The sequence below is a fragment of the Coccidioides posadasii genome, chromosome 5 (genome assembly GCF_018416015.2).
Source record: "Coccidioides posadasii str. Silveira chromosome 5, complete sequence".
Taxonomy (NCBI): domain Eukaryota; kingdom Fungi; phylum Ascomycota; class Eurotiomycetes; order Onygenales; family Onygenaceae; genus Coccidioides; species Coccidioides posadasii.
Window position 1 is genome coordinate 565,181 of NC_089411.1, and position 27,541 is coordinate 592,721.

Genomic DNA, 27,541 nt, shown 5'->3' on the forward strand with positions numbered 1-27,541 from the left:
GGAACAGATACAAGAACAGATACAGGGACAGGGCTGCACCCATCCAGCCAGTACCACTTACAAGTTCGTGAGGAGAGAGAGGAGAGATGTCGTCCGATCTGGTGCCCGAGACGCGGGTGCTGGCCATCGCAAGCCATGTATGTGTCCCCATCTCCGTCTCTCCGGAATTTGAACTGCTCTGACACGCTGTCCCCGTGGATAGGTTGTCTATGGGTATGTGACTCTGCTCCCACATCTGACTCCTTGCTCCCTACTTTGCCTGCAAAAGGCATTCTTTCACCCATCCCCCCCCCCCAAACATCATCACATATCCCCGCCGTGAGCGTATGATTTGCGCCGCATAGCGGCACGCATGGTTGATGATGATGATGTTCATCGCTTGGTGGATCCTCGTTCGAGGAATCTGACACGGCAGCTTGTCCGTCTGCCCATCTGTCTTTGGTGCTTGTTACGCAGGACTTCTAACCTGCAACCTGAATCACACAGATACGTGGGGAATACAATGGCAACTTTCGTAATGCAGTCGTTGGGATGCGAAGTCGCTGCACTAAACACCGTCAACTTTAGTGAGGTCCCATGATTCTACCCTTCGTCCCATCTGTGGATTGGTCGTTCCTGTTTCGGCAGAATGCCTGGCAATGTTGTTGCTCCCCATGTCATTCCCTCGTCTCCCCTTTTTTTTTTTTTTTTTTTTTTTTTTTTTTTTTTGAGGTGTATTCAGACAGAGGGGCTGGATCCTGACAGCGCTTCGCAGGCAACCACACGGGATACGGACAGGTCAAAGGCGCGAAGACATCCGCCGAAGGGATCACTTGTCTGTATGATGGTCTGCGTCAAAGCTATCTGACGGACTTTGACGTTTTGCTTACCGGCTATGCACCGAGTGCAACCGCGATCGAGGCCATTGGCGCGATCGCAATGGACCTGAGGCAAAGGTCTCTCAAAAGACCCGGGTCATTCTTTTGGGGTATGTCCTGTCCCCGTTTCCCCATAGATGCCTACGTTTAGCCGGGCAGCTACCACAGGGTCGGGCAGACAGTTAACATGGAAGCCAATTAGTACTCGATCCGGTGATGGGAGATCAGGGACGGATATATGTTAATGAAGATGTGGTACCTGCCTATAAAAATCTCGTCCCGCTTGCGGACTTGATATTGCCGAATCAATTTGAGGCCGAGTGAGTGTTTCCCTAGCTTTATCTGCCCTGTTATCTGGCAGTGTAACCGGAAGTAGTACCTGACCATCGAACAGGCTTCTTTCTGGGATCAAGATCACATCATTGGCGAACCTCATGGATGCCGTTGCAGCGATTCACCGCAACTACACCGTCCCACATATCATTGTTACCTCAGTACAGCTTCCCGGCACCCTATCTGCTTCATCATCAACGGTGTCTTTAGCGACCGCAGACGACTCTGTCTGCACTCATGATACCCGACTAAATACACTCGTAGTGGTTGGTTCTACCATGAAGACTGACGGTTCTGCCCGCCTCTTTAAGGTGGATGTGCCGCTTATGGACTGCTTTTTTAGCGGGACAGGCGATATGTTTGCGGCGCTGATGGTTGCAAGGCTGCGGGAAGCTGTCTTTGCCGCGGAGCCCATGTCGCCCCCATTACATGAATTGCGTTCCTGGGTATCGCCTGATCACGTTCCGGCCACACAGCTACCTCTCGCCAAAGCGACCGAAAAGGTCCTTGCCAGCATGAACGCCATTTTGGAAAAGACCATGATAGCTAGAAGCGAAGAACTAGAAAGGTACTCGGAAACTGAAGAAGATACTACGTTTGCAGAGTTACCAGAAGCTGAACGCAAAACTGCTCTTGCAAAGAGAGAGCGTCTGCGTCGGACGAAAGCTGCGGAGATCAGGCTTGTACGCAATGTCGACCTGTTGAAACATCCCGAAATCAAATATTTTGCGGAAGAATGGTGTCTATGATGACCGTGTTCTCTGTGCCCCTCGCATATCTAGCCTTTGCTATGTTAAAGCATGTATGGTTCGGATACCCCGCTTAAAGAGCGAGACGATATAGAATCTAAACAGGACCTGACGAAGGGATGACTTTAAGACGTTCCTGCAAGACTGCAGATGTTGATGGATCATGAATAGAATTGATTTTCACGCCGAACGCGACTCTCTCTTTCGGATTCAAGATGCTCTTTCTATCCTTTGAGGTTGCTTTTAATCTCCTAACACACTAATAGTTTGATCAACTCGTGTCATTGCCGTTTTGGTGGCCTTGAATAGCTTTTTTGTTTTTTTAAGCTAGCCCGTTACAACCACCGTGGTTTTCTCCCTCAGCATTCTGATGGCTGAAGCCAGCTGCCCGAAGACGTCGCAGCCTCGCGGCAAAACTGCCCAATAATTAGAGCTCGTTCAGCCAGTGCTGCCGAATCCGCCGGCACCCCTCACACTTTCTTCTAGTTGCTCGACTACCCGTATTTCGGGAGTATAAATCTGCATAATTTGGTTAGATTCTTTTTCTTCCCTTGCCCCCCACCCCTTAATGGGGAAAGAAAAGCTCTGAAGGTGGAAATGGAATCATTGCTCGGCCACTACTTACTCGCTCAAGAACAAGCTGAGCGATCCTATCTCCTTCGTTGACGGTAAAATCCACATCGGAGAAGTTAAACAGCAACACCTTGACCTCTCCGCGATAGTCCGCATCGATGACGCCGGCGCCGGTGTCGATGAAGTTCTTCGCGGCCAGACCACTTCGAGGCGCTATTCTTCCGTCTGGTGCGATCGGTAGTCAGCTATTTATTTATTTACTTATTTATTTGTTGAGACTACACGTGCAAAGACTCCAGCAAGCAAATGCGTTTTCTGCAGTGGGAACCTTACATGTTCCGTCTGGCACGGCAATAGCAAGGCCGGTGTCTACGAGTCCCTTGCCCTTGGCGGGAATAACGGTATGCTTCGCGGCGTAGAGATCGTAACCGGCGGCGAATGCTGAGCCCCGCTTGGGTGCTTGGGCTTGGGGCAGTAATTTTTTGACAAGTAGCGGCGGGAGGGTGTTTTGGGAGAGAGAAGTGACGGCGGGAGAGGAAGAGTCGGTCGCTGAGTCAATGTTGGTCATCTTGGGACGTTTTGCGAGAGGGGAGTTTGGAAGAGAGGGGGCGGGGTGGGAAGGGTTGGTGTCGGGGTTGGATTGTGCAGGAGGAGTGGTCTCTTTGGTCATGATATCAAGAGGTGTTTCAATCAGGTGGTGTTCCTGACTCTTTGCTCGATAACGGAGGGTTCCTTTCGACTGTCCGTCGTTGAATTGACATATCGCGTTTCCTCCGATTCAGCAAAAAGCGCGACTCGACGCGATGGCACGTGCCGGTCTCTTTCTTCGTAAGCAACCTTGTCCAAACGCGGTAAAGCGTGATTTAAACTTTCCTATTGGTTTGGAGACCACGCTAGCGCATATTGGGACTAGGGCCAAACTCTGGTAGGACGCTCGGTGTTAGCCTCGGCACCCCGGTTGTTGCTGCTGAAGACAAGCGCAAAGCTCCGACGACGAAGGGGCATGGAGGAGATGCCGACATTTATTTGAATCGCTCCCTCGGGGATGTACCTACCAGTCCACTCATCACACTGTCCACAGGAAAGCTAGTAGTACAACTCCCCGTGTCATTGCACCAAGATGGCTGGTGCCGTGCGACAACCGATTGACATCCCAGCATTCGAGCGGTATCTTGAGCGGAATGTCCCCTCGATAAAGGTGCCCCTGGACGTCAAGCAGGTACGATTGCTTTTGCGGTCCTGGGATCTTATGCGAACCCTGCTAGTCCTCGAAGACCTACCTGCTGATGTATTTGCTTTCTTTTTTTCTTGAGTATCTAGTTCGGATTCGGACAATCGAATCCAACCTATCTCCTCACGGCCTCCGATGGGCAGAAATTCGTTATGCGCAAGAAGCCACCGGGCAAGCTCCTTTCAAAAACAGCACATCGAGTAGATCGCGAATACCAGATCATCCATGCCCTCGAGAATACAGACGTTCCGGTCCCAAAGGCCATCTGTTTGTGCGAAGATGATAGCGTCATCGGAACGGCATTCTACATAATGGAATTTTTGGACGGACGTATCTTCACGGACCCTGCAATTCCCAATGTGAGCCCGCAGGAGAGAAAGGCAATGTATGCACTTCACCGACACACACACACACACACACACACACACACACACCCCAAAAGGAAAGAAAAGAAAAGAAAAGGCTGGGACTGTGGAATGGAGAGCTGACGGATTTCTTCTAGATGGAAAGACGCCGTCGAAACACTCGCAAAATTCCACCGAGTTGATCCAAAGTCCATTGGCATGGAGAAGTTTGGACGACACTCAGGATTCTACAACCGACAGATCGCCACTTTCCGGACCATCTCCAAGGCCCAGGCGGAAACAGTTGACATCGAGACGAAAGTTCCCGTCGGAAACTTGCCGCATTTTGAAGAGATGGTGGAATTCTTCTCCAACAAGGACCTGCAGCCAAAGGACCGAGGTACATTCGTCCATGGAGACTACAAGATTGACAATATGGTTTTCCACAAGACAGAGCCCAGGGTTATCGGGGTCCTGGACTGGGAGATGGCGACGATCGGCCACCCGCTGTCGGACTTCTGCAACCTGACCAGCCCATATATACACACGGGCGGACACCCCGGCAGCATCGAGTTTTCACCTGAAGCTGCTCCTGGCCTTCCAACGCGCGAGGAATGCGTTCAGTGGTACAGCAACATCGCAGGATGGAACCCGACTTCCGAAGTGATCTGGGGCGATGCTTTCCACGGTTTCCGGGGTTCGGTGATCATGCAGGGTATAGCAGCTCGATATGCTTTGAGACAAGCGAGCAGCGCAAGGGCAACTGAATACGGAAAGCAGATGGGCCCCTTTGCGCTACGTTCCTATGATAAGGTGAGGAAGATGAAGGAGGACGCACGTCGGAGGAATAAGCTCTAGTCCGGGGCCGAGTTAGACATGTTCCTTAGTTGACCCATTTCCTCCGTAAAGAGTTCTTATTTCTGGATTTGTTCTAGACGGCCCTGCGTGGCCAGAGGTACTAGATTTCTTTAAATTTGGCTAAAGTAACGTTGGATGGCTAAACGGCTTACCTCGTTTTCGGGGATTCGGTTCGTATTCTAAAAGGAAACAGAAAAAAAAAAAAAAAAAAAAAAAAAAAAAGAAAAATAACCGAATAAGATTGGTGGGGAAGGCAAACCCCTTTTACTGTAACATGCATGAATATTTTGTCTTTAAGCCCTCTGTTGGACTTTGTCCGGCCCAGATCATAGGGCGTGTCATGATGATATCCTCGGCTTTCAGATCCGTTTCCTGTCCCTCTTCTTTGACACTCGGAGCAGAGAAGGCAGCACTAAGCATCTCGAAGAGAAGTTTGCCGTCTAGCCTAGTTAGTGTACTCTGTACGGGATACGGGGGTAGAATTATGCAAGTTTCTAACAGGAAGAACGAAGCGGATTTGCTCCACAGGACGATTCTCCCCGCCGAGTCCAGAACCCCTGCAAGTCTTCAATTCAACAATCATGGCAGCGGGTATGCCGTCCACTAGTGTACCTGAAAAGCCTCGTATAAAGCCCACGCTTTGTCCTCCGTTCAGACAAGAACAACTCATCAAGGACGTTTCAAATCTCATCAGAATTTATTGGACGCTTCCCCCCCTGTTTTAGCACCTCGAAACAAATTAATGAAAAGTGTGCACAGGGTATCCAGGAAATGTGCTGGACTTGTTGAGGCTAGGTAGTGCTTCGTAGCGCTGAGGAGTTGAAGATAGGGGGGATTGTCTTATGTCACGCGCAACATTTAAGGTTATGTTTCAAGCTATCGGTGTGTTTTGCCTTATTATCTTCCATAAAGGAAGGTTTCAAACGGAAAGAATGTTGCGGTTGTGGAATATCTTGAACATTCTAAGTCAATATTCCGACGGTGTTCAGGCGAGCCCGTTCACTCGGGCGATCTCGTCCGAGTGATAAATGTCCACGTGCTGACGAGCCAAAGTCACTAAACTGGCTTAATTACAGACTGACTGTCAGCTCGGAGCCGCACTGATTCTTGGTGAGATGGTGTCTGTTGGCCAAACAGAAGCTGAATCGTTCCACAGCCACGGGCTGTATCTTATGTATATATTTTTGCTCTCCGGGTTGCCCGCTTGTGAATGGAAATGAAGCCAAGAATTCCGATTCTCAGCCGTAGTACGGAATACTCCGTATCTTCGTCAGGTTCGGAAGTACGGAATGTTGGTTCTTTCCGTCCCGACTAACTCCCCGACAGCGAATATAGGGGGAAATGACAGTGAAAAGCAAATTTTGCCGTCGCGTGTCCAAGGAAGCATTATCCTTCGTCCAGGAAGAGGAGAGGGAGACTAGAATAAGCTGCTTTATGACTGCACACTCACTTTGCGGGACTAACGGCTGCCCAGCCCGAGTTCGCAGCTCGTGCACTCCGTACGGTAGTATGACAAGATCTAAGATGATGGGGGCTGCGTGGAAGTTCGGTGAGCCTGCCAAGCTCGGTTCAGCCCGTTCGAGAATCACCGCTGTTGGGGGTTGGCCTTCAGTTCGAAATCCATCTCGGAGAGAGCTTGAGAACGCGAAGCACTCAATTCTTGACGTCTGGATCCGATCTCCAAAGTGCAGCGAGAAGGAGAAGAAAAAAAAGAAGAAGAAGCGAACATGGCGGGGATGGCTGGACAATACTCCGTACTCTGTTATTCTTTCGCAGCCTGACGACCAGGTCCTGGAAAAGTATATAAATTGGGCCGTGATCAAACCCTAACTGACCAACCTACTCCCCCCCGGGCGTCCTTAAAAAGGACTCCCACTTCACTTCCGCACGAGTGCCCAAACAGTTCTCCGCCCCATCACGGACCCCTAACCGGAGTTGGAAATGTTTTTATGTGATGGAGGGAGGGATCTTCACTCCAGGTGCTGGTAATTATCCGAGGGCTGAGGAGAGGAGAGGAGTTGGGACAAAATTCCGATCGAGAAGAGCAGCCAGCCTTGAATAAAATACCACAACGGGGTTCAAGTACTGTAGTTCGCGAGATTGGGACAGAGTTTCCACTCCACCCATGGCGCACACCGGACGCCGTCTCTCGAGCTTCCCACAGAAATGAGCTCTTTCTTTTTTTTTTTGTCTCCTGCGTAGGAAGAAAAGTATTCCGTAGTTAGCTAGGCAGTTTGTCGCCGGCGGTCCTCACACAAGACGCACACTCTCTCTCTTGGTTCCTCACCCACAGTCTCACTCTCACACACACACACATTCTCTCTCTCTCTCTCTCCCCCCCCTACTCTCTCATTCATACTCACCCTCACTCACTCAACTCTCTCTCTCTCTCTCTCACTCTCTCACACACTCAACACTCAACACTCAACACACTTGCACCCCACGCCGTGTGCTCGCCGTCCGCTGTGGCGATGGAGCCCGTCAGCTGATTGCGGCTCTGCAGGTGCATGGGGGCTCGCTGGCCGCCTTAAACCCGATCCGGCAGCGCGCGAGGGCATCCCAACCGATGACGGGCCAGCGAACGTCCGCTTCATCCTTGTGCTTCGAAAGCGTCAATCTCAGCCACTCCCGCGTCTGTTGCCGTTCACTAGGCTCACGGCGTGAGGTTGCAACCCCCTTCCTTGATCCATGTTTTTCTGCATCTGCGCAAGATTTCAAAATATAATGTGCAAATGAGCCTGCTGCTCCGCTTGCCCCGCGCGTTGCGGAGCCTCGTTAGCCCGTAGACCTGCTGCGTTCGCACGGCTTTTCTATCCTCCTATCGTTTAAATGACTACGCTGTTGGCTGCTCTCTAACCCTCTCTCTCCCTCCCCTATTCAAACCCCCCTCCTCCCTCTACAATCTCGTGGCTCCGTTACCGGTAAGGCTCCTCTTTTGTGCGTCGCTTGTTCTGCCCCCCGAGCGCCCTGGATTCCGGCGGTGAATCTTGGCCCTGCCTGTCCAGCCAATTGCACGCTCCTCTCTTCGCCCGTTGCAGCGGCGCTGCTGAACTGACATCGATGGCTTCGCTTCTGCTCTGTGGCTCGTGCCTCTTGAACCTGATATAGTTGACTGTCCTCTTGCATTCCGTGCTTGCGTTTCGATGACGCTCCCTCGCGAGACATGAGCTTGACAACACAAAAAAGCTAACTGTGTTCCAAAACGCCCCCCAGCCGTACATCCAGCCCTATCCTCCGTACATATCAGCTCTTAATTTCAACCCTACTGCCCTCCCTTCCGGCTCTCCCTCAGCTGTGGCGCTCCCGCCGGACATATTTTTTTCCTCCGGTCTTCTGCCATCGAAGAGCCTCTGCTCACCGTATGCCCTCTTTTTGGTATTGGATTACGTAACTCTTCATGATTGCGCGTTGAGTGTTGCCTATGGTATGGATACAGTCATGGAAGAAGACGTATATGACTCCGATGATGCCCGGGCTTTCACTCCTCCACTCAAGCGGTCCCGAGTCGACCTCAGACCCTATAAGACCCCAACCCCTCCATTTGTCCCCGAAAAGAGTGAAAGCCCCAAAGGAAAAGAAAGTCCCTCTGGACGTGTCCGTAAGGGTTCTCACCGGCGTTGGCAAGGACATAGAACGTCAATAGGGATCGAGCTAATAATCGAAAACTTAGCGCCAGACCGACCAGATCTCGCCCACCAGCTTACCCAGGCACACGTCCAATCGGTCTCGCCGTCAGACACTAGTGAATCCAATGACAGAGCTGAGCTGAAGGGAATAAATAGGCATACGGAGGATTCCATGCAACATGCGGACTCGGCCTGCAGGTCACCATGCGAGGTGCAAAATCCACCGAGCCTCGAGGAGAAGCCCCCTCCAAGTGTCCAGCAGAGAAAACCGCAAGATCCCTGTAATGTCATGAACATCTGCAATCAGTGGATGGACCCCAGCGAATCTGTTCCAATCAAGAAAGAGCAAGCTTTCAGCGACCACGACAGGATCCCATTCCGCACGCGGATGCACTCTCAAGAACCAGCTTTCAAGTATCAACTTCCGAGAATTAATTCAAACCCGGAGGATCGGGAGGTGGCGTCCAGATCGTCCAGAGTGAAGGAAGAGCTGGAGCTGCCCCATCCCGACCAGAAGCGCGTCTGTCGAAGTCACCATCCATCTCCCTCCCTGCCGGTCCTGCAATCTCCGCCACAATCGACGGCGTCGCCAGATTCTGCCCGGAACTTACCGCCAATCAAGGCACTAGTTGGACCTTCCTTTGAAGAGCCAGCTCGCTTTCCAGCTTTTTCGACATTTGAGCCGCAATATCTACCAGCTTCGTTTCGCCGTGCGGCCACTTTTTCCCACCTCACTGCTGCTAGTACAAAGGACATGTCAAGCCTCTCGCCCACGCCCGTCGCTGGCACCCCTCATAGCTCCTATTGGGCACCATCGACAAACGCTGAATGCTCTCAATCTCAGTCTCCTGGCGACACTAGCTCCCATTTTACAGGCAGCCCAGCCACTGGATATCCTACGCCAATAGAACCAAGAAAGGATGAGACCAAGACATCGACGCCTCAGAATTCAGGCGGGTTCAAGTGTGAACACCCCGGCTGCAATTCAGAGCCCTTTCAGACACAATATCTTCTCAAGTAAGCAGATGACAAATAATGCTGTGCGGGCTTTTTGACTTACTAAACTACAGCTCGCACGCAAATGTACATTCAGAAAACCGACCTTACCACTGCCCTGTGGAAGATTGTCCACGGGGTAAAGGGGGAACGGGCTTCAAAAGGAAAAATGAAATGAAACGACATGCCCTAGTTCATAACTCTCCGGGGTATATCTGCCCATTTTGCTCAGACCAGCAACGCCAGTATCCCCGCCCAGACAATCTTCAAAGGTGAGTTGCGGAACCGATCACCCCGGCTGGAGCTATATTAATTTGTATGGTCAGACACGTTCGGGCCCAGCACGGAGATAAAGACAAAAATGATCCTTTGCTACGACAGGTCCTTGCCAAGAGGTCCGAAGGCGTAGCCCGAGGAAGGCGTCGGCGAGCATGACATTCGTTAGGACAATCAACAACTGTTTTCTGTTCGGCCTTAGCTACTCTCGACTATGTCGTTCACGGGATTCGCAGCTCTGTCCCCCCAACCCCAACCCCGACGGATATCGACGGGGAAATATTATCGGAGTAATGGTAATCGGTAGTCCTTCAACGAGTGCCAGGGTTTGTTTCTGTTATATTGTTTCGGTTAGGGTGCCAAAAAGGAGACCTCCCCCTCATCTCAGTCGCTACGGAGTTCCGAGGTAAAACAAGACATAAGACATGGGACGGGTCACGACATTTGCATATATTACATTTCATACACATGTTTATATTTTATATTCCCCCCCCCCCCCCCCCCCCCCCTGGGGCGGGCGAACCCCAATTGGGCTACGGAATTTTCCCTTTCTGATACTGTATTGGGATTTAAATTTATCACGTAACCACCCCCTCTTTGTTTCATCTACAGGGCTTAGCGTGGTTCGTGGGGTTTATGTGCACATATGGCGAGAATTTCCTGAGGACATAACCTGGAGAAACTTCTCTTACTTGACTTTTTCGTTTTCTTTTCTTTTTATATAATTGCTTCCCATTTGTTCAGTTGAGCATGCGTGAGATTATACAATGGGAGTTTCAATCTGTATGGCCCTGGCGTTATGGAATAAGCTTGTTGGATGTTAGCGGTACTTTGCGGAAGATGAAGTGGATACAATTGGTGTGGGATTATTATTTCAATTCTCCGTGTCATGGCACCATTTAGCCATTGATTTCAATTTGCCTGATGTATCTATGCATATGTTGCCAATGTTTTATCCAAAAGCAGCCTGTCGAACGATACGGGTATGTATGTATTCCCCCAAAGAGGTGGGGGGAAATCCAAAAAATGGTAATCTTCTAGGGCGCGGGGGGTATATATCAGCAACCTAAACCAAGACAGAGAGGCGATAGATAAAGAAATTCCTCATGGAATATCCCGCGATTCATTATCAACCAACAGCGGCTCGGTCTCATTATCATCGTCTTTCAAGGAGATGCGCCTGTCCGGGTATATGATATAATGCTGGGCCATGAAGATGAGGTCGAAAAAGATGCTCACGTTGCCCAGCAAGAGCTTTATGGGGTTACCTGTGATCCCACTCCAATCATCCTCCAGCGCTGAGTCGATGATGAGCTGTAGGATCGAGAGCACGCCGCCGGAGAAATCAAGGAGGATCTGACCTATGCTCCAGCCAACGGTGGATTTGCGCTTGTAGTTCACCCATGCTTGGGGGATGTACTTGATCACGGTGACGACGAGCTTCACGTAGGAAACTGTGTAGATCTAAGGCGGGTTAGAATTGGAGGGATATATGAAATTCAAGGATGGTGAGAAATGCTGTGATTATTGTTTTTTTTATTTTTTTTTTTGGTGGGGGAAACGTACGACGTCGATCCAAGCCCAGCCGGACGGATCATAGCCTCCCTTCGACGCTACCCAGACCGTGATAATGGCGGTGGCGCAGATGCAGCCCCAGAAGATACCCGCCACAGTCCGGCTCACCCTTTGGAATTTAGAAACTCTGAAGCCCCAGATTTTCGGGAAAAACTGGCTATACACAGTCACGCTGAGAATTATGGCGTGCATGGCGAATGCAAAATCGTTAAATCGCACGGACGGCTCTGGAGATCTCGGATGTCGAGCGGCGTACTGCTCGCGGATCAGCGGAGAGTAGAGGAATGCGGTGGTGTAGATGGCGTAACAGAGGAAGCCAAGGACGTTGGTTGTCGGGAAATCGATCGCTAGTCCGTGGGTTGAGCGACGGCGCCAGTTGAGGATCGGCTGGGGATAGAATGAGGCGGACCAGCAGAACATGCTGCAAGGTAAACCGTCGTTAGAACCATGATCCTCCCGAATCAATAGTCCCGGCTAAGGCGTGGAACAGATGGTCTTTTGAGAAAAGGGGGAGAGAAAGAAAAGGTACATACTATATCCACCCGATAAGGCTGTGTTTTGATGCGAATGGCACGATCAGCATCAGTTCGAGACGACGGGAAGAAGGGAACTCACCGAGATACCGCCCTTGCGAACACTTCTCCTTGGGACGCCATTTCAAAACTGAGCCAAAGATGCGGCGCTGCGCGGTGTTGTTGAAGCAGCGTCGAGTTGGCTTTATAAACCCATCATCCAGCCAGCCCCGTGAGCGTCGATCCTGCGACACTCCCTGGTTGTGCTGAATTTCCCCCAGATCGAGGCGGAAAGGTTACTTGGTCGTGTGACACCGATCGGGATCTTATCTTATCTGATGGACCGTAACGTAACATTACTACCCGAAACTGACCAAAGCTTACCGCTGATGTAAGCAGGGCGTTGTCCTGGCGCTGTGCTGTCCGCGCTAAACCCGATGCGGCAAACCGTTGTCGTTTCCCCGCCAGCGAGCTGCCCGACTGGCCTGCGCTGCGCCGTCGGCCGCCGCTTGAAACAGCTCGATGGACGCCTCCTTTCTGGCATTCCTCGCTGTGCTGCCTCCGTCAAGTGCTGTAGTTGCCAGTCTCCCTCTCTACTCCCCTCGATCAGGACCCCTCCCGCTGTGTACGCCATGTTTTGCTCGTGCTAGAAGCTTGCTCCCAGCCACTCGTTCACCGCTCTCTTGAGGTATAGATACCTCACGCAGAGCTGGACCCATCTGCTCCCAACCAACGCCAGCTGTCACCCGAGTGAGGCAAGCCGGAGACGGTTCCTGCGTGACATCCAGCCATTGATTTATATATCCATTCAGAAACAAAGCTCTGTCCTTTATCGTACCTGGTTTGAAAACGAATGGTGTATTCCCCGGAGCGAGGGGTCTATAAAGATCACCTCTGCTATCTCCGACGGGACACAGCGGCATAATCGTACTACCATCGTCCACTGCGACGCAGTCCGCCCTCTGAGGTAGGGCCCCGCAGCAATGTCGCCCTCTCCCCAATTAGCTCCGCCCGGGAGCAGCACATACTCCTCCAATACTCTACACGTTGGGGACGGAACATGGGATTCCCAGCGGAATACCTTCCTCCTACCCAACCTGATGGGTCTCAATTTTGAGACAATGCAATATAATGGTTGGTCTTGTGGCGCCGTCTCTACTTCTCTGCCGGATAGCTGATGCGCATCCCAGGAATGGGCAATCGTTTTCGAAACATGGCCGGATATCACTCTCTTATCCGAGCTCATGGTGTGATTGCGGCGATAACGTTTCTCGGCCTTGTCCCTATCTCCATCCTAATAGCTCGATTCTACTCGCGAAGCTCGTACTGGTCGCTTCGATTGCACATATGGATGCAAATCCTTACTCTGTTCCTCACGACGGTTGTATTTGTCACTGGTTGGTTTGCGGTCGGGCCCAGTCGAAGTTTGACAAATCCGCATCATGGAATTGGGCTTGCCATATATGTACTCGTTATATCTCAGATATTATGGGGCTGGTTTGTTCATAATCGGCTAAAGGGCAAGAGAAGACTATATCAGCCCTTCACATTAATGGTAAGGGAAGCACATCCGTTGATATATCCGTTCACTAACTCTAGTGGCAGATTCACAGTTGGCTGGGTCGAGCGATCGCTCTCCTTGGTCTTGCTCAAATACCTCTTGGCCTCACTCTTTACGGGTCACCCTTGTCCTTGTTCATCCTATACGCTTTAGCTGTGTTCACTCTGCTTGTAATTTATTTTGTCCTCTCTTATCTTCGCGAACGGCGCTTGGGTCTCGATTACGATAGGCGCAGTTATTCAGCAGGACCGGAAGTCATCGACGACAGAAATGGCTCTCTTGCAGCTGCTGGTGCCGCTGGGGCTGGAGCTGCTATTCTGGGGAGTCGGATTCGGAGGCGCTCACGGAGCAGAAGCTCGATCGACGATAGATCTGAGAGAGCGCCTTACACCGATGAAAAGTCAGAGGACCAACGTCCGGCAGGCTGGAAAAGAAAGTTGTTTCAGTTCGCTGGAATTGCAGGTGCGGCAGGGTTGGCAAAACATGCCTTGGATAAGCGCCGTGATCGCGAGGGCGATGCCGAATCTGGAAGATACCGCCCAGCCCACACAGCGACGGAGAGCTATGATGATGATTATACAGAGAGTCGACTTGAAGAAGGACGAACTCCACCGCCAGCAGCTCACCGCCATCGGTACGAGCAGTCGCCCAGTGCACCTCAAACCCAGTATACGGAATCTGAATTTACAAGTAGAAATATCGGAGGGCATGGACCGCGGAATGCCATGTTTGGCGCAGGTATATTGGGTGCAGTCAAAGGCTTGTTCAAGAGCCGTGCAGCGCGAGAAGAGGAGAGACGACTGGAAGAACTGAGACTGGCTGACCTGGAAAGTGAAAGAATGATGAGAGAGAGGAGATATACTGGCGATGGTCGCCCTTCTCGAAGAAACGATCAGCGATATCCGTCCTTTAGCGAGGTAACCGGCCCCACGGACGCGGAAACTGTACAATCCGCACCAAGCGATGGCCCTCCAGTTCCCCCTCACCACCATGAGCTTGGTTCTGATACGGTGACGTCTCTGGACCAGAGAGCTGACCCGGGTGCGGCTGCTGGAGGAGCAGCAGCCGGTGCTTCAAATCAACATCGGTTCAGCGGTACGCAAGGAGAGTCTGTCGAATCTCCTCCGGTCTCGATCAAAGTGAAATTGCACAACAATGGTCGTCGCGTTACGTTGAGACAATTGACCCGAGAGGAGGCAGAAGCAACCCGCGAAGCAAGGCGCAGGGATCGCAGTAGATTCGGACGTCGTCGTCGTGAAGCCTCACTATCTGGAGGCGAAGGCGACGATCATTGGCGCAGAGTTGAAGAGCTGGAGCGACAACAGGAACAGGAGATGCGGAATGGCAATGCATCCGTCGTGAGCGCTGGCCCTTCTGCTCCTCCTCCAGCACCGCCGGTCCCTCAACCTGAACCTATGCCGCCGGCTGGCAGTGGCCTTTCTCCGATACCACCGCCTCCTATCCCTGCTGCTGGAGCTATACATTCTCCTTTGACCATGAGCACCGACCTGAGCGGCAGCTTCGCCAGCCGAAGTGGTCGACGACGTGCGGAGCGAAGAACACAAGCCAGACAAGGGGGAAGTCGGGTGGAATTCACATAATGAACCCGGCCAAACCAGTTCTTTAATTCATGCACATATAAGTCAGACGAAACTGTTAATGTTTTATGGAATTATATTATGAAGTATGAAGTTTAGGAGATACATGGCTGGGCAACTGGGCGAACAGGATATTCTCCCAAAGGTAAGTTATACGATCTGGTGTTGGATTGGGAGCATTTATCATCGAACCTCTTTCTATCTCTGAAAGACAGCTTTGATATCTTTGATTTTGTTCTCAAGTTTCGGTGTCATTCTCCCCGCTATGTGTAAAACCATGATTCAAAAACAGTTTATTGAGTTATTTTGGATCACGCATTTTGTTATTTCCAGAAAGCGCCTTATTTCTTCTCTGTTGTGGAACAATTGACTGAATATGGTGCAACAAATTCTACATTCCTTTTTGGTATAGCTTTTCAGATCTGGGAAGCAAATTGATTATACATTCCTTTATGAATTCCATCCACATGATGGTTGCCTTTAACTGTTTGTTCCTTCGGAAATAGCGTTTCCTGCAGGCTGGAATCGCTGTTCGGATAGATAGTTGGCAACAAAAATTTGGCCAATGGAGCAAGATATAATGATAGCACACAAGACACATGTAAAAAAATGAAGAATAATAATTCTACATGCTTAGCATTGAGGTTCCGGTGTCAATCGAAAATATATATGTACACTCCAGTCTATTTCATAGCAGCCTGAAGGCTCTCAAGGACCTGTTTAACGGTAATTAGCAAGCGTTATTCCGCCGAAAAATTGAATTTGGAAAACTTGGTCGGCATACCTCTAACTCAACCTTGGCTTCAGCGATATCTTGCTCACTTCCGGAACCGGCCGCAATCCTTTGAGCCTCACCGATCTGGGACTTGACGGCCTGTGATGCTGGTTAGAATCATGACCGTACCCTATCGAGGAAGTCAAGCTTCGTCGAGGAAAAGTTTGACCTACATCAGCGCTGAAATCTTCGAGAGCGAAACCCTCGACGGCGTTGATGCTGAGATTGGAGTCGGGCTGGACGACAGCGAAACCACCGGCAACTACAGAAAGTGAGGTCCGTATTAGCCGCTGCACCACGCTGATATTGGAATCAAAGGAAAAAAAAAAAAAGGGAACTTGGCAGTTTCAATGGCTGTATATCACGTACGGAAGAACTTCTTGGTCTGTCCGCTCTCCTCGATGATCTCGATGAGACCGGGTCTCAATTGTTCGATGCTGGGAACGTGGCTAGAGAGAATACCCATGTCTCCGGACTCGGCGGCGATGTTCACTTGGACACTGTTGGTTTTCAATCAAAAACATGTCAATTAGCCTCTAGTTTTTTTCATCCATCATTCGTCCAATTTGATTTCCCTATCAAAACATATCCTTCGCGAACGAGGGAGGGGTCCGGGGAAGGCATACACATCGGCGGATTTGTAGATAGTCTAATCCGAATTCAAAAGATTAGCAAAATCCTGTGGAAAGACGATCCAATTGAGCGCATATCTTCCTATACCTCGTGCGGCAAGACCAGAGAAAGCCGTAACTTATCAGACACGGCTTGCGCATAGGTTCTCTGCTGAATTGGTAGTCTGAAAGCGGCAGGCCGCGCTCTCAGAGCAGACCGGGCAAAGCGGGCCGTGAACATTGTGAGCGTGTTGGAGTGCGAGGAGACGGAGTGTCGTGGGATGACGGAGTGAGAGGCCTTCGAATTGTCTGGTGGACGTCGTCGGTTTGGAAGAGTTAAGGTTTGGGATTGGTCGGCATGGCGAGTATTATGCGCTAAACCCAATCTGGTGAGAGATATCACGGGACTGCGGTTGTTGGACGGGCGGAGGATGGAGGACAGTCAGAGGGAACGGAAAGCGAGGAAATGAGCCTGCAATGAGTGATTTCAGTCTCAATAGCCTGCTATCATATACACGCTTCTTTGAATACCTACAGTGTCGTCAACTTCCTTGGACACGCTCTAGGCAATATCTAGTGCTGCTTTACGCTAGGCTCGGAGACGGCATAGTTTCGATACCCCAAGGACATTCACGTTGTAATCTCTCTTCTAGAGACAGGAGTACATTCTACTGACTATAGACATTAATAGCCTCATAAATATTTCATAGTCCCTGGTTAATTTGTCGAGATAAATCGATATATGATTCTTCTGCGTTGCCCGGCTGTTGCTATACATCCAAATTCGTACTAGCCCCGTCGCCATGTTAATGTAAGCGAGATCCCACAACAACACAGATTAGATAAGTCAGCTCCCTTTAGGTTGTCCTTCGACGACGAGAAAGTTGTGAAGGCCCAGTTCGACGTCGCAATCCCTATCCCGATTTCTCCAACAATCCGCATTGTTGCGATCAGACCGTCAAGATGGCCAGTACGTATTTACAACTATCTTATCTCAGTGTGTCAGCTTCTGTAGCTAACACGTCGAACTCGCAGAATCCAAGAACTCGTCGCAACACAACCAGAACAAGAAAGCCCACAGAAACGGGTACGTAATTCGAAACCTCCGAGTCGTGATATCTTGAGAAAATACTTGCCATGTGGTCAAGGAATCAATTGCTCGATCCCTGCTATCACTGAGGAACTGTGAAATTTTGGGCTGAAGCTTGGAATAATCAACGAGGAGCACCAAGGTCGAGCTAATGCGTTCAAAACTTCAACAGGATCAAGAAGCCAAAGACTCACCGTTACCCTTCCCTCAAGGGTGTCGATCCCAAGTTCAGACGGAACCACAGACATGCTCTCCACGGCACCATGAAGGCTTTGGTACGTCCGGTTTTGTTGCACAGTTGAATCGGGTGTTGCTCTACGTTTAGCTCCCGAATCCCGGAGAGAATCATACACTAACAACTTCCTGCAGAAGGAGGTCAAGGAGGGCAAGAGAGAATCTGCATAAACAAATGAAAAAAATCATTGAAATCAGAATCCCAATGTGCCGCGTTGCTATGTCCATAGATCCGCATATTTTCCCGTTGTTTTAGCCCGTGGGAACGAGCAAGAGAGATGCTTCCATCTCGAGTCCTCGATAATGCAAGATGGGTTTTGCGCTGGTTTCCCCAAGGTCCATGCTTTTTCTGCTTAGGATTCATAATTGACGGTAACGCTGGTCTGCTTTCCCACGGACTTTTGACTTCGACATGTTTTTATATGGGATGTGGGTGTTTTCGTGCATCCTTAACAGCCACGTCTAGGTAGATCCGTTGCAGGAATATGGACCACATTTCACGACCCATCGTTTGACATCATTTTCCGCAGATATTCCAACTTCTAGATACCATTCAAAAGTGGATTTCAGCTCCGAGCGAGGACCCCAACAGGCATTGTGTGTACAGCAGCGGATACTTTTACCAATATCCGATTGCTGAAGGATTTTATAACGTGCCGAGATTAGATCTTTCCTGCCCTCTAATTACCAAACACCCTATGCCCTCGCTTTCCCATGGTGCAGCGGTGCATGGACAGATGGCTACATAGCAATTTATATGCAAATACTTACAGATTAATTTTAACAATTTACCTGGTATCCTGTGTGATTCAAAAAGTTGCCTATAAGTTTTTTAAGTCTCATCTCTGCCAACCTCCTTCCAATCAATACAAAAAGTAGCATAAACCGGTATTATTTCTTATCATCAGTGTATTATATCGTAAGAATATTTGAATCATATCTTTCCTTGCTCCATCAATCCCAAACCAGCGCCAGATGTATTGCAATTTTACCAAACCCACGAAATATTATTGGAGAAGCAAGCCACCTAAAATCCAGGAGAAACGCTTTCTGTTAATTTCAGTAGAACATATCCTCCGCCCTTCTCCGTTTCCCACCTCTACCGTCAAGTTTATCAGAAAACAGTTCTTTCCCTTCGTTTCCGGTGTATCTCGACGGGAATAGCTCCCTGACCGAGGCTGTGCCCTTGATTGATATTGTATTATTCAAACTTGCTGCACTTCCGCGGATGGAGAAGCCTGGATCGTCAGATGTACCGCGAATCCTAAGCCCACGGCCTGTTTGGGGTACGCCCTCAGGGAAGAGTTCCACGGTGCTATTATCTTTGATTCGGTTATCGGCTTCGCGGCCGTTGTCGTGGGCTCCGTCAACCAATGGGATAGAAATACGTTTGGCAAATAAATCGGCCGTCTCATCTGCAGCGTCGAAGGCATCGGAACGGCGATGGTTGCTGATGGAGGTCTTATTCGGAAATAACTCTTTCTTAAGGTAGCTGGCCGCAGTTTTATTCGGAAACAGCTCTCTGCGACCCGAATTCTCGTCACTAGAAGCGTTGGCGGAGCCAAATAGTTCCTTTCCGGCATTGAGACGGGTATATCCGTTTCTATCCCTTCCGTGCCGGGGGGAACGGTCCCGAAATCTTCTTCCGGAGTCCCGGGAGTCGTCACCAGGTCTAACACCGTTACCAACATCTGCACGGGATGGGGATGCACTTCGATCCCGTAACCGTCCTGTTGACTTATCTAAATGATCGGGGAACAAATCATCGGCCTTGCGTCTGCCTCGGGTTTCATCGTGATCTGGCTCGCGACTATCATCATACATCGATTCATCAAACTTCTCCTCGCTCGCGAGGCCCTTGCGGCGCCTATTCTCCTTCTCGTCAAACCGGCGTCTGTTATAGTCTCCCGTACTATCATCTCGTCGCCCTCGACGCCGTCTCTCGGCAAACTCTCGCCTCACCCTCTCTCGTGGGTCATGCTCAGGATGCATAAGGTAAAACCGACTCGCCTCATGCGCGCGATGCTTCTTGCGATCCGTCTTCACCGCCGATCGCACCTGCAGTACCGAGTCAGGGTGCGTAGACAACGCTTTCGCCGTACGCAGACGTAATGACGGCAGCGCCGAATCAACTTCCTCCACAGATTGCTGTGTAAATGCAGCCAGAGCCTGCAGTCCCATTTCCGTCGAGCTATATACGATATTCGCCGATGTATCATCGATCCATTCAATTCGCGATAATTCTTCGCCCTGAAAGTGTTCCGCCGCGAAACACTTGATGTCCTCCGTCGTCAATTCATCGACGCCGCGAATATGCACTTTTTCGAATTGAGGTTCTTCATTGCCTGTGAGGATATTCGGGTCCTCGAGCTGCGTGCCATTGTTCAACGGAGTGGAGGCAATGTCCTATAGACAGAGAGTCAGGGACACGATAAGAGTTTGTTAAGTGAGTGTGAGGCCAAACTGACAAGTTCAATTGGCTCCGGCTCCGGTCCCAGGTCAAGGTCCATGTCAATATCCATTGAGGTATCCATTGTGACGCGTGGTTGAGCTGCAGCTCAACTGGATTTCTAGGTGGCGATATGTGAATGCCAGCTGACGACGCCGGTGGGGGATGGTCAAAGACGGAAGCGAGGTGACAAGAAGCTCTCCTCTGCAAACCCAAGGAGCCTCGGAAATCCCTCCAGCCAGTGAAAGAAGGTCACGGTTTGCTGATGTCAGAGTAGCTGCATTGTTTTGCGATTCTGAAGATTCGAACGAGCCGGTGAGCTTGCTCCAGATCAGGCTAGCTCCATAAGTACACCCCAGCCCAAAAATAGCCGTGTCCACGTGACAGGGCACGCCTTGGCGCCCCGCGCTTTACATCATCAACAGCATGGGTTAGTTAGTCAGCAAGCATTGTCACCTTATCTCGCTGTGGAAAAGAAACGCCAGACATATCACCCGAGGTTGGGGCTTTCATCTGCTTGGTATTTGATATAATGGCTGTCCCAGGGTTTCGTCAAAGCGTGAGATTCTGGCTAAGACACCTGAAATAGGTGGGTTGGCTTGGCTACTGGCAGTAATCCACCTCACACGTCCAACTCCCAGTACGTATTATAATAGCACTCCACTCGTAGGTCGGGAGCCGCTCAAGGCTAGGCTAAGGCCACCTGTTGGTTATATGTATAGTTTATATAACACATAAAGTCGCTAACAGTCCATAACCATGTGAATCCTTTCATGCTCTCCCAACGGTGCCGAAAGACATAGCCTCCTAACAGCATCCTTGAGTCTAACTCATCATCCCAAGGGCTTAACCCCCGGGGGAAAAAAATATGGGGGTTGGGGGGGGGGGGGGGGGGGGGGGGGGGTGTTGTTTCGTGGTGGTCCCGGCTGGATCGTTATCCTTGTGTTATTTTAATTGCAGTCACAGGAGCCCTGCCTACTTTAATTGCACACCATTAAGAGCATCAAAGACCACCTTTCATTTGCCTGGATATGCAGGCTTGCGAACGCTCTCGGCCAGAGGCATCCTATCATCTAATGAGAGAGGAGCCGGTCAAGGAGCCTTTGTGTGAAAGATATCTCTTAGTGGTTGCGGTCATCTTGTTTCGGGGTCTAGTCTAATGGTATCAGCAGAGGCTTTCCTGGAGAATGATATGCGTGACAATAGGATGTTGGGTGCTTGAAAAGAATACCAGCCATAGCAATTTGCCGGCAACACAATAAAAGAGAACACTTTTACATATATGGACATGTATGTATAGATTGAGGTTTGGGAGTTGGAACCAGTCAACTGCGGGAGGCGATCCTTACCCAGAGAGGATAATAGATACGAGAACTTGACAGAAGCGCAGGCGACAGCACATAACCTTGAAGTGCGCGTCGATTGGTAGGATCAACGGACCGTTAAAGCAAGAACGGAGGACGCGAAGCAGTATGGAGTACTGGAAACCGAAATGGTCCCTATCCAATGGGTCAATCCATTTCTTTTGATCGCATACAGCCATTGGAAACCCCCATTATTGACGCACGACCCGTCGTTAAAGGCATGGCAAACGCAGAGACTGTCACACAAAATCGATAATGTAGCCAATAAATGCCACTCGATGGAAACGGAAGAGATGTGCAACAAGGTGTAATGTGAGTTAAACGGCTTTGTGCTATTGGACCACGGGGCACCGCATTCGAGCGCCTGACCCATGTAAGGGTGAATCGACTCTGTAATAAGGGCCTTTTTCCCATAGTCTCGAGGGCGTCAGTACCAGCACCAGAAGTCATGTGTATTGTGCCGATGTCATCTGCCCGTAACCTTTCCACCTAAGGACCTTGCATGGCTTTCTGCGTCTCAAGCACATGTCTCGTAAGGCATGGAGGCCACCATCGCGAGCGAAAGCAATCGAGTTCAAAATCTATTGGACAACCAAGAAGTATGGTCATAGCAGTACCATAAAAATCTTGTCACACGATATGTCGGCATTCCGTGTCTACCAAAAGGCACAGTGCTTCCCATGTCGTCTAACCACCTGCCGTTGGAGGCGTTCTAATCGTCATCAAATCAAACCTCGTTCGATTCAGTTAGCAGGGGTCAAATGGATCACTGAACCATGAAAACAGGGATCAACCCTTTGGGACGACAGCAAATGATAAAGAGCGATAATCGAGCGGAGCGGAAGATTGGTTTTCAACAACCTTCTTTTCTCGCCACTCTTGTTCGTTTTCTTTGTTCACCAGTTACCGCTGCCGGTTAGTCGGGATTTGATCAACGGGATATTCGATCTTTTTCCCTTCTGTTACCTGCATCGAATCTCAATGGAACCTTTTCCTGTACCGGGTTACTGGGGCAGAAGATGTCGGTGATAAAACGAAAGTTGGCCGTTCCCAGGATCAGCTTCGGGCGATAACTGGCATGCAAAACGGCGCAACGGGGCTCTTGCCCAACAGGGATCAATGAAATAACCCCTCTCTCCCCTTTACTCTGCAGACACAACCTGAATATGCTGATTGCTTTTGCATTTTCTGCGGTCAAGTGGGACAAAGAAAAGACAGAGGGGTCGAGCACTCAGCACGTAGCTGATTGGCTGGATGAATGACCCGCGTGTCGAACTGCAGGTCTAAATTCCAATCCGCCTGAAAGTATTGAGATTGACGTAGCTCTCTCGTGACTGCGAGACTCGATGATTGAAGGCGTCTGAAGGCGACGAAGGCTGGCATCATCGCTGAACGTCTGGATTAAGTTAGCGCACCCGCACTAGCGTCGCACGGGAAGCTTGTCCGGGGCAAGTCCAGCCAACCATCGCCTGGCGCCAGGGTGCCTCGTCTTATGTAATCCATCATGGCCGCTCCCTTGGGGAACAGCGCAGGACACGCAAACAGCTATTGTGAGCTCTCGTATATGTACGGGGTAGGTGTGTGCGTACTAGCAGCGTCGTACAAAGCGCAAATACTTCAAATATATTTGCCTGTCTCTCTGGCACAAACACCTCTGGAACACAACGACGCACCACACCCAAAAATCTGGCACACAAACGAACATCAAATTAAAAGGGGGGCGGAGTTCCGACTCAGGTGACAATCTCCGTTTTCAACCACCAACATTGATTTGCAGACCCAAAAATCATTCAAAGGCTTCCTGCTGCAAGTTAGCTTGTAGTCAGCCAATTACACCCCAGTGCTCAGGCTGGAGATCTTTTTGGCGCACCCAACGCAAATCTCTTCATGCGCACGTGAGAAGCGTTGAAAAAAAAAAGGTCGGCAACTGATCTCCTGCTCAATAGGCGACATACGCAAATGTCTGCTTTTTTCTGACTAGGCTTTTCGCTACGCCTCGGGGACCGTTAGCTACCCATGCCTTAGGGGGCTAACAAACGGTCTCCCAACTTAAATAACGCACCTAAGTGGCGGTATCAGCAGCGGCAGCTCGCTTAAGTACCTTAACTACTTCCGGGGCCCATTGAAGCTCTCAACACTTCTTTCTTCAAGGCAAGGGTTCCGGCTTAAAGGGAGAGATATGACAATGAACATGCAGGTGAGGATATTTCTAGCCATGCACATGGTGTACGGGTATACCCTCTACGCATGTCCTTCATCAAAATGTCCTCTTTCCCTTCTCGCAGCCCCTTTTTTTTTTTTTTTTTTTTTTTTTTTTTTATTTTGCCGGAGAGACCTGCAGATTTCCGTTCCCGGATTTCACAGGCTGCAGTTACCACGCGATGCAATAAAAATCTTTCTCCTCGGTCACAACCCCCCAGCAAGCAGTTTCGGGCTCGACCAGTCTGCATATACGAGGCAGCTGGGAGAAAGGGGGAGTGGGGAGAAAAGCAAAAGTAAGGGAAAAAAAGAAAAACAGAACACACCCGAATGCAAGTATGCGTTTTCTGATGTCAATCAACACTGACTGAACCCCATGCTTTGTGCTCTGTGAGACACGGGGGAGCAGACAAGTGAGTAACAAAGAGCCCCCCCAACGGAGGGGAACACATGCACTCTGACATGCACAAAGCGTTGCTTTACAACTGCAAGCGGGGGAAGGCTATACATGTATGACGTATCTACTACTTCGTACATACTGGATATGTAGTTGCCTGGGTGAAAGGGGGGGGGAGAAGAGATAACAAGCAGCCCATCAACGTCAAAGCCAGAGAAAAGGAAGAAAAATTAAAAGAAATATATATTGCATAGTACCTGACTTTCCGCCTTCCATGCCTTTCTCTTCTCTTTTTCTATGCAGCTGTCAGAAAACTGGAAAAGGATAGAGGGAAAAAGAAAAAGAAAAAAGGTTTCATTCAAAAAATTTATAAAGCCCGGTTGGAGTCACCATCACCGCCTCTGGTGTCACGTTTGCTGGGCTTGGGTTGGGGGATTTGCTGCATCTCTTTTGCCCTCTTGCTTTCTTTTTTCTTTTCTACATCTATACATATAACTATAGATATGTAATGCATGTTAATTTTTCTTTTTAGCTTCATTCTTCTCGTATATGCATGGTCGTGTACTCCCTTCCACAAATGATTGCGCCAGCTCCAGGGCCAAATATTTGAGAACAACTGATCGAGGCACGTACCTTTTAAAAAAAAAATAAATAAATAAATAAAAAATAAAAATGAATGAATATAAATAAAAATATAACAGAAAAAGGGTGGTGGTAGTAGAGAGCTCTTCAAAACAGTGAAGGTTGGTAACATTGGAGCGTCACCATTTTAGCATCCTTGCTGTGCCACAAGATGAGATCGATTAGGAAATCTTCTCGTAAAAAGGACATGGCAATATATCCATATCTAGGTACATACATTGGCTATGTATGCGTGTACGTATGTACATAATACATACATGTACACGTAGTTTGGTGGCCCACGACGGGGAAGTCCTTCTTCAACACATGAGCCAAGTAACTCTCTGCAATGAATGGAAGAGGAATATCCTCTTCCTTGCTTTTCTCATGAACAATAACAAGCTCCAATGAGTCGTGATGGTAATAGTCACATTCGGCAAATGCATCATGTAATACAACATTAAATAGCGAAAAAAAAAAAAGAAGAAAAAGAAAAAGAAAAAGAAAAATCAAAACATAAAAGTAAGAGAGGTATCAGAAGGAGAAAAGTAAGGCAGAAGATAAATAAAAAAAGGAAATATCCAAAACCAACCGACCAAGATATGCCTCCTCCACCGATTCCACACCAACCCGTTTTGCAACCCAATATTCTAATATCGTCCAAACCCAGCAAATACGCCGCCATCCACTAGACACTGCCCATCACACAATGTTCAGGTACAAATTTCGGGAGGAAAAATAGATATTGATATGTCCACATAAATAGATCTTCGAGTCTCGAATATGTAGACCGGATAGGAGAAGGAGGTAGAATTATAAGAAGAACATTGGGGATATAGGAATTCGTAACAATAGCTAGTTGAACAATAGCTTAAAAAGATAGCCGTAATAACAGGCCTGACCACCCAAAGAAAATATAACGGACATTGTCCACATTCCATTATAGAGAGACGGAGGGAAAAAGAAGCAAAAGGTCATGTCATAAGTAGAAAATTATTCGGAAGACAGGCTTGGCAATTAATTGAGTAAATTGTTCAAGCCCATTCTCGCATCACGATCTTGTGTCATGATGGAATGGGTCTTCGTATCGGGGACCGACTGAGGACGATGTTGATACGCAGGAACTGGGTTGTGAGGGCGGAAATGGGGATGTGGGTCGCTCGTAGAGCTGCGCCAATCTCGAATTGGGCTGCTTCCGGCTAGGATCTCCATACTCTTCGCTCCGGCAATGGAGCTGTATGCATGGTGTTGGTTTGATGTGAAACCGACGACGGGTGCGCTACCTCGTCGTCGCTCGTCGTAACTTGGGTGGATATCCACGGGAATGGGTGGTATTGATGGGGACGTTATCGTTCTGGGGGAGGCAGAAGCCACGGATGTGTGATCTGAGATCATGGACGGGGGACCGGCAGACGTCCGGGTAGATACTTCTGAGTAGCAGGGCGAAGTGAGCGGATGTTCGATGTGCGAGGAAGAATCTGGGGTGAATAGCGGCGGCAGAGATCGATGGTGTGCGACTGGAGAGGACCGTTCTCTCGGCCAGTCCTCACGGATATAAATGGAGGCTCGAGCGCTTTGAGGGCAATCGGTCAGCAGCCACGGCGCCTGACCGTCACGGAGCTGTGCCTGTCTGAACTGTGGGCTAACGGGGCTCCTGGGGTAAGGAGGCTCGACTCGACCATTGAATATTCGGGAAGCGGGTTCTCGGGTGGGAGCAAGCCGTCTCTTCTTTCGGTTCATGCTGCCGTTCCACCAGTTCTTGACGGCGTTATCGCTTCGGTTCCCCAGTCTTCTGGCGATCTCCGCCCACCGCTTGCCCATCTCGTTCACCATGCGTTCGATCATCAATCCTTCTTCAGGAGTGATGGGGTCGTGATTCAACGAGGGCTTCAGGTTCTGGTGGAAGCGCTCCCTGCACTGCTTTGGAGATCGATATTTCATATGCTGAGAGATTCGAACCCAATTATTTGGGCCCTGGGTGCGGACCAGCTGGAGCAATTCTTGGTCCTCTTCCGGGACCCAGGGACCTCTCCGCTGTGTGGGAGCCATGTCTTTGGAAAGAATTGCGGCCAAGGGATATTAACGAGAGGGCACGCTGTGCGCACAGCAGCAGCAAGTAAAGAAAAGATTGACTTTCTTTTTGCGTATTGTTATTTTTTCCCGGTATCTAAGCGAAGGTTGAAAATGTTAAAACAAAGAAGAGAATGGCAAAAGAGAGAAAGTACCAAAGAAAAAAAACGAAAAAAAAAAAAAAAAAAGAGCGAACGGATATATAACAGATAGGAAGCGACCGGCAATAAGTATGTCTCAGGGCAGGAGGAGTATGGAAGGGGGGCGCTTCGGAACGAAGATCCCAGGTTCTGGAACGGGGGTTATATGCTTAGAGCAAATGAGGGAGGGTCATGAGGATGCTGAATATCAGAGCTCCCAAAAACAAGGCAGTGATGGAGGGGAGGAATGGAAAAGTGAAGTGGGCACGGGACGAGTTCATATAACCTTCAAACTAAGTACAACATGCATGATATGCAAAAGTATGGCGGAGGAGTATGATGGTAGTGTCGTTTTTCCTTCTTTTGTTTTTCCTTTCTTTCTTTTTCTTATTTTTATTTATTATTATTCTTTTTTTCCCCCTCCGCCATAATTTTTTAAGAAACGGGAAGAGAGTTTGTTTCATACCTTGGACTGTTCCGAGATCCTGAAGTTGGAATCCCG

At 49.6% G+C, this 27,541-nt stretch overlaps 10 protein-coding genes across 10 annotated transcripts; 6 read left to right on the top strand and 4 right to left on the bottom strand.

Annotated features, from left to right (window-relative positions):
- Positions 1-485: 485 nt before the first annotated feature.
- Positions 486-1,939, top strand: BUD16 (Putative pyridoxal kinase; the record flags this gene model as incomplete). The annotated part of the gene is made up of 4 exons (XM_066125770.1): positions 486-566; positions 755-967; positions 1,060-1,177; positions 1,252-1,939. Exons 1-4 carry the CDS (start codon positions 503-505, stop codon positions 1,937-1,939), a joined length of 1,083 nt encoding a protein of 360 aa, XP_065981854.1. The 5' UTR covers positions 486-502.
- A 1,551-nt stretch (positions 1,940-3,490) lies between these two features.
- D8B26_008159 (uncharacterized protein) lies at positions 3,491-4,945 on the top strand (the record flags this gene model as incomplete). The annotated part of the gene is made up of 3 exons (XM_003071464.2): positions 3,491-3,731; positions 3,833-4,128; positions 4,246-4,945. Exons 1-3 carry the CDS (start codon positions 3,633-3,635, stop codon positions 4,943-4,945), a joined length of 1,095 nt encoding a protein of 364 aa, XP_003071510.1. The 5' UTR covers positions 3,491-3,632.
- Positions 4,946-6,286: 1,341 nt separating this feature from the next.
- Positions 6,287-6,880, top strand: D8B26_008160 (uncharacterized protein; the record flags this gene model as incomplete). The annotated part of the gene is made up of 1 exon (XM_066125771.1): positions 6,287-6,880. The coding sequence occupies one exon, from the start codon at positions 6,287-6,289 to the stop codon at positions 6,773-6,775; it is 489 nt and encodes a 162-aa protein (XP_065981855.1). The 3' UTR covers positions 6,776-6,880.
- A 1,158-nt stretch (positions 6,881-8,038) lies between these two features.
- Positions 8,039-10,542, top strand: D8B26_008161 (uncharacterized protein). Its single transcript, XM_066125772.1, has 3 exons — positions 8,039-9,588; positions 9,642-9,839; positions 9,894-10,542. The coding sequence occupies exons 1-3, from the start codon at positions 8,372-8,374 to the stop codon at positions 10,000-10,002; spliced, it is 1,524 nt and encodes a 507-aa protein (XP_065981856.1). The 5' UTR covers positions 8,039-8,371; the 3' UTR covers positions 10,003-10,542.
- Positions 10,543-10,557: 15 nt separating this feature from the next.
- Positions 10,558-12,209, bottom strand: D8B26_008162 (uncharacterized protein). Its single transcript, XM_003071462.2, has 4 exons — positions 12,034-12,209; positions 11,952-11,969; positions 11,410-11,839; positions 10,558-11,307 (listed from the first exon to the last, which is right to left on the bottom strand). Exons 1-4 carry the CDS (start codon positions 12,072-12,074, stop codon positions 10,948-10,950), a joined length of 849 nt encoding a protein of 282 aa, XP_003071508.1. The 5' UTR covers positions 12,075-12,209; the 3' UTR covers positions 10,558-10,947.
- A 704-nt stretch (positions 12,210-12,913) lies between these two features.
- On the top strand, positions 12,914-15,092 carry D8B26_008163 (uncharacterized protein; the record flags this gene model as incomplete). Its single annotated transcript, XM_003071461.2, has 3 exons — positions 12,914-13,064; positions 13,121-13,485; positions 13,536-15,092. The coding sequence occupies 3 exons, from the start codon at positions 12,914-12,916 to the stop codon at positions 15,090-15,092; spliced, it is 2,073 nt and encodes a 690-aa protein (XP_003071507.1).
- A 521-nt stretch (positions 15,093-15,613) lies between these two features.
- Positions 15,614-16,866, bottom strand: ATP16 (delta subunit of the central stalk of mitochondrial F1F0 ATP synthase, atp16). Its single transcript, XM_003071460.2, has 6 exons — positions 16,585-16,866; positions 16,491-16,513; positions 16,234-16,364; positions 16,038-16,126; positions 15,874-15,963; positions 15,614-15,805 (listed from the first exon to the last, which is right to left on the bottom strand). Exons 1-6 carry the CDS (start codon positions 16,714-16,716, stop codon positions 15,773-15,775), a joined length of 498 nt encoding a protein of 165 aa, XP_003071506.1. The 5' UTR covers positions 16,717-16,866; the 3' UTR covers positions 15,614-15,772.
- Positions 16,867-17,321: 455 nt separating this feature from the next.
- RPL29 (60S ribosomal protein eL29) lies at positions 17,322-18,330 on the top strand. Its single transcript, XM_003071459.2, has 4 exons — positions 17,322-17,445; positions 17,511-17,562; positions 17,738-17,840; positions 17,935-18,330. The coding sequence occupies exons 1-4, from the start codon at positions 17,439-17,441 to the stop codon at positions 17,968-17,970; spliced, it is 198 nt and encodes a 65-aa protein (XP_003071505.1). The 5' UTR covers positions 17,322-17,438; the 3' UTR covers positions 17,971-18,330.
- Positions 18,331-18,678: 348 nt separating this feature from the next.
- D8B26_008166 (uncharacterized protein) lies at positions 18,679-20,486 on the bottom strand. The gene is made up of 2 exons (XM_003071458.2): positions 20,268-20,486; positions 18,679-20,205 (listed from the first exon to the last, which is right to left on the bottom strand). The coding sequence occupies exons 1-2, from the start codon at positions 20,331-20,333 to the stop codon at positions 18,859-18,861; spliced, it is 1,413 nt and encodes a 470-aa protein (XP_003071504.2). The 5' UTR covers positions 20,334-20,486; the 3' UTR covers positions 18,679-18,858.
- Positions 20,487-25,846: 5,360 nt separating this feature from the next.
- D8B26_008167 (uncharacterized protein) lies at positions 25,847-26,878 on the bottom strand (the record flags this gene model as incomplete). The annotated part of the gene is made up of 1 exon (XM_003071457.2): positions 25,847-26,878. The coding sequence occupies one exon, from the start codon at positions 26,876-26,878 to the stop codon at positions 25,847-25,849; it is 1,032 nt and encodes a 343-aa protein (XP_003071503.1).
- Positions 26,879-27,541: the final 663 nt, after the last annotated feature.